This window comes from Triticum aestivum, chromosome 1D (assembly GCF_018294505.1).
Source record: "Triticum aestivum cultivar Chinese Spring chromosome 1D, IWGSC CS RefSeq v2.1, whole genome shotgun sequence".
Classification (NCBI taxonomy): domain Eukaryota; kingdom Viridiplantae; phylum Streptophyta; class Magnoliopsida; order Poales; family Poaceae; genus Triticum; species Triticum aestivum.
Genome location: NC_057796.1, coordinates 491,600,150 through 491,605,430, shown reverse-complemented (window position 1 = coordinate 491,605,430; position 5,281 = coordinate 491,600,150). Strand labels below are relative to the sequence as shown.

The following is a 5,281-nucleotide window of genomic DNA, read 5'->3' as shown; positions in this document are numbered from 1 at the left end:
TTTTCTTATTGAGAAACGTTTTTTTTAGGGAAAACAATTTTCTTCTTTATAATTTATATAGGCAAGGCAAAAAAGTAGCGACGTTTCAGACCGGCCCATCAAGGCCCGGTGGGGGAAGAAAGGCCCGGTAGGGGCGGGGGAAGAAAGGCCCATCAAGTAGGGGAGGAAAGGCCCGGTAGGGTTGGTTGATAAACCCGGCGTATCGGGGGATCCATCTTCCCCGTGTTTCCTTCCATTTGCTGCGGCGAAGGCGCTCTCGCAGAAGCCCTCATGGCGACGGTGGCCCGCACCGCCCTCAGGAGGATCGGCGGCCGCTCCTTCCGCCCGTCGCTGGCCGCGGCGGCGCACCAGCACCAGCAGCCGCACCCCACCCCACCTCGCTCCATGGTACGGGCCCCTCCTCCCCCCTCCCTCCCTTCTCCACGCCGCGCGAAGACGACCGCCGACTAGCCTTTGCGTAGCCCTTGCTTGCTCCGTAGGAACCGTCGCAGGAACCCTAGCATTTCGTGCATCAGTTTCGTTGCCCTAGGCGCTGCCTGTACTGTATGGACGATGGATTCCGTTTTCCCTGCCCTTGATCATGCCGTAGACGGCAGATCCCAGGTCCTTGGGGCCTCAAGGGGAAGGGGATCTCCGTCTTGGTCATGCCCTGCTTCTCGATCTCGATCTCGGTGGAGTCGGTGAGCTCTGCCTCCACGACGCTTCTTCACTTGATTTACCTTGTGTAACTGACCTTGCCTGCCCATGAAATTCCTGTTGTGTGCCTATGTAAATTAGACATTTTATTCGCAAAAAAAAAGTCAATTAGCCATTTTCTTGGAATTACAGCGGCTAGTTACAGTCGTTCCAGTAATTAGCTCATCTACTTTCATTCATTGCCCACCTGCAGTTTGAAATGCAAATTCCTTCCAATTCTATATGCTAGCTACTTCATTTCGAATTCTTATTATTGGTGCAGGTCGCCGTTCCACATCGCAGCTGGTCCTCCACCCCCTTGCCTGCCATCGTCCCTCCCACTCCAGACATCAACAGGAAGGTGTGTTTCTGCCATTCTTCATGCCTTGCACAGTTTCAGTCATTACATCTGCAGACATCGTTTCAATCCCTCCCTGGTGTTAGTCCTGGCCTTCTACAAGTTTATGAATGTGCTTGCGTGGTCGTAGTGCAGAGTGGTGTCCATCTCCCTCTCTCGAGATGGGATTTTTAGACCGTGTGGTGTTAGCCTCATGGAGGCTATTGCAAAGGTAGTCCCTCCGTAAAGAAATATAAGAGCTTAGTGATCTAAACGCTCTTATATTTCTTTTGAGAGGGAGTACCAGGATAGCTGTATTTATGGACAGCTTAACTTTGTCCGTTTATGAAATATTCTTAGAGGCTTTATAGCACTATCAGTCTCTGCCAGCTTGCTTCTTACCGATTGGATAGCTGCGCGTTTATATCTGAGCCATTTGTGTGTTGAATGTACAGTTTCATCTGGACGTGAGTGGCAAGCTGCTTCCCGAGATCGGGTTTACCACGGACCATGCCTACAGGATCTCCATCTGCGATGACAATGCTGACTCCGCATCAAACATAGTGAGGTAAGAGTTACAACTGTTGGGGTGTTGTTTTGGATCATGAAGTCGGTTCAATATTGATGCTTCGTCGCTGTTTTGACAGGGACTTCCTGAAGGCACTTCAGTCAAACAGACCAGAGGATCTCGAGGCGTATCTGAGGCACCAGGTATGATATGCTGTGCTGTTGTTATATCGAACCAACGTAGACTTGTGTAGATGGACGGCTCTGGAAAAGCCAACAGAAATATATTTTTTGTGTTTCAGCAGGAAGCAGTTCCCTTGTCTGCAATGTTATGCCACTCCTCTAGTGATATATAATTGATTATATTGCACACTTCTGGCTGATTGTACCTTGCTGTGAAGCATTTATTTTGATCTCCTGTTTTGCATGTTCATTGATTGTATTGCACAGTGCCCTTCTCTGCGATGTTATGCTCTCCTGCAGTCATACATCATTGATTATATTGCATAATACTCCCTCCGTAAACTGATATAAGAGTGTTTAGATTACTACTTTAATGATCTAAACGCTCTTATATTAGTTTACAGAGGGAGTACTTCTGGTTGATTGTACGTACCTTGATCTGGTCTCCTCGTGTTTTGTATGTTCGTTGATCATATGGCTTTTGAGCAAAATGAGCGAATCTACACTCTAAAATATGTCTATATACATCCGTATGTTGTAGTCCATTTGAAATCTCTAAAAAGACTTGTATTTAGGAAGAGGTAGTTGATTGGACCTTGCTGTAGTAGACTCATTATGTGAAGATGATCGTTTTTTATGGTTGTTGCTGAATTTGCAGGTCTCTATTGTGGAGGTAAAGAAGGTGGTCAGCGGAGCTGCTATCGAAATCACGCTCCAGGGAATAGAGCGAACCGCCGAAATCCGTTTTGAGATTGAAGCGCTCAAGCAGATGGTGGTGGATGAGGCCACCTCCACCAGGGCTGGGGTGGAGTCCTTGAAGACAGTGGTGGCGGACACGAAGAAGGAGCTGCAGGAGCTGAAGACCTCCACCAGTGCCCAAGTGGGGTGCTTGAAGACTGCCGTGGCGGGCACGCAGAAGGAGGTCCAGGAGCTGCAGACGGATATGTCAGATAAGGACTTTGCCACGGTGGTCTTTCGCAACACTGTCGCTAATGTGGCGTGCGCATTTCTGGTTTTCTTGTCTGGGAAGGTGACGTTCACTGTTACTGAAGCAGCGGTGGACTTTGTGAACCACGTAGGGATATGAACGTACTGTAATGAGCTGAAGAAGTGTTCCCACGGACCACACTACTGGTTGGGTTAATCTGGGAGTCATGTGTCATGTCTTGTGGTTTAGTTTTGCTTGAAAGGGCAAGCCATCCTCTGGACTGTAGATGATCAAGTGTGGTAGGTTTGCTCTTGCCTAATTGCAAAATGTTGTGTTGGCCCAGGTTGTTTGTGCGTGTGGTAACATTTTTGTGATGGATGCAATCAATGGTGAAGAAAATTCTCTAAAATGTTGTGTTTGGTTGGGTTTTTCTCTTCCAGTTATTTGTGCACAAGCACCAAGCAGTAGATGTTTCATTTGATAAACTGCTTTTGCTTCCTGTAGCGTGGTAAATTTGTTGGTTCACTAGTACTACTACTACTACTAGTTGAGTCAAGCCTTCCATTGATGTTTATAATTAATCTCTAGTACTCCTTCTGTAAACTAATATAAGAGCGTTAGGTCACTATTTTAGTGATCTAAACGCTTTTATATTAGTTTATGTAGGGAGTACTATAGTTTTTTTTTTTGAGAGTACGCAAATTGCGTAGCTTAGCTTTATAGAAGAGAGAAAACAATGTACAAGAGTTTGTGATGCATAGCCAAAGGTCACAAGCCGACTGAGGCCACGTTAGAACTCCAACTCCACACACTATGTTAACTCCTCACAAAATGGTGTCGACTCCACGCCCTCCCGCTCTCGCCCAAGTGCGAAGTTCATCAAGAATCCTGTTCACAAGATCAGCCACCGAGATGGGTGTGGCCACCGAGCGGAAAACCCGTTCATTCCTTTGCTTCCATAGATGCCAACACACTAGCATCACCAAGCTGTCGAAAGCTTTACGTGTCTCCTTATCAAGCCGATTTCTGGTACTGCCCCACCATGACTCCAGAGTATCGCTCACCATCGGTGCTAGGGCAGGGGTAGTCCTCGTGCTGGAAAGAATGTTGTGCCATACTTGGCGCGAGTAGACGCACTGGATCAGAAGATGATCAGCGTTATCCTCCTCCTGGCCACAAAGATAACATGGTGAGGGGTTATCTTGTAGCCCATGCCGCAACCTTCTATCGGATGTCCATATTCTATGTTGCATAGCGAGCCACATGAAAATCTTGCAGGTGAGAGGTGCCCAACACTTCCAAATCCAATGCGCATAGGTCACACTGATCGCACCCTTGAAGAGCATTTGATACGCGGAGGCCGAAGTGTACACCTGCTTGGAGTTCCAGGGCCAAACAGCCTCATCCCGCTCGGTGGGAATAAGCTGCGCCATAATAGCAATCTCCCAAAGGCTGATCAATTGCACGAGCTCGTCCGTGGAGAGCTCACCGGAGATGTCTGTGGCCCAGCGGTGGTTGAGCAATCCATCATGCACTGTCCGCTTGTTCACAGTTTGCGTACGTACTTTGCCCCAGATGCTCGGGGCAATCTCCCTGGCTGTTGCACTTCTCATCCACCTATCTTTCCAAAACAACACCTTGCGGCCGTCCCCAAGTTTCCAATGAACCATGCTGTCAAAGGCCGACTGAACTTGCGGATCCGTGACCATCGAGAGTCCATGCCACGGTCTGCCTGGATCCGTGCGTCTAAGCCATTCCCAACGCAATCTTAAAGCCAAGCCTTGGCGGTTTAGGTCGAGAAGGCCAAGGCCACCTAGCTCCTTTGGCCTGCACACTCTTTGCCAGGCAACAAGACACTTCCCTCGATAGTTGCTACTCCCTCATTGCTATTTATAATTAATGTTTCTTCTCGCCTGCTGTACTGCCTTCAACTTTCATATATCTTCCTCCCTCCGTCCTACTCCCTCGGTTCCTAAGTATAAGTCTTTATAGAGATTCCACTATGGCCTATTTTGGAACGGAGGAAGTACATACGAAGCAAAGTGAGAGAATCTTCACTCTAAAATGCATCTATATATATCCGTATGTGGTTCATAGTGGAATCTCTACAAAGGCTTATATTTAGGAACGGAGGGAGTGTAATATAAAAGCGTTTTTGACACTACACTAATGTAAAAAACACTTTTATATTATGAGACGAATGGACAAACAATTTTTCTATCATGCGAACGGTTTTTAAGCATTTTCTTTTGAATCGGCGAACAATTCTAGAATAAACGAACATTTTTTCCAAAACTGGTGGATTCTTTTTTTTGAATTTCATGAACATTTTTAAAAATTTAGTACTTTTTTAAATTAGCAAACATTTTTTAAATTTAATTAAAAAAGTTAATACACACACCTTTTTAAAAAATGATGGATTTGTTTTATATTATGAACATTTGTTTTCGAAATTATGAACATTTATTTGAATATGCAAACATTTTTAGAAAAATCCCCAACATTTTTTGAATTCACAAATATTATATGATTTCTTGATAATTTTACGTCAACGGTATCAGTTTTTAAAAATTTCAAAAGTTTTTTTTTACTTTCCAAATTATTTCAAGTAGAAAAAATGGAACAGAAAAATAAAACTTAAAATACAGGCG

At 45.4% G+C, this 5,281-nt stretch overlaps 1 protein-coding gene across 1 annotated transcript; it reads left to right on the top strand.

Annotated features, from left to right (window-relative positions):
• The first annotated feature begins 210 nt into the window (after positions 1–210).
• Positions 211–2,972, top strand: LOC123179354 (uncharacterized). The gene is made up of 5 exons (XM_044591552.1): positions 211–387; positions 959–1,036; positions 1,468–1,580; positions 1,660–1,723; positions 2,361–2,972. Exons 1-5 carry the CDS (start codon positions 271–273, stop codon positions 2,787–2,789), a joined length of 801 nt encoding a protein of 266 aa, XP_044447487.1. The 5' UTR covers positions 211–270; the 3' UTR covers positions 2,790–2,972.
• Positions 2,973–5,281: the final 2,309 nt, after the last annotated feature.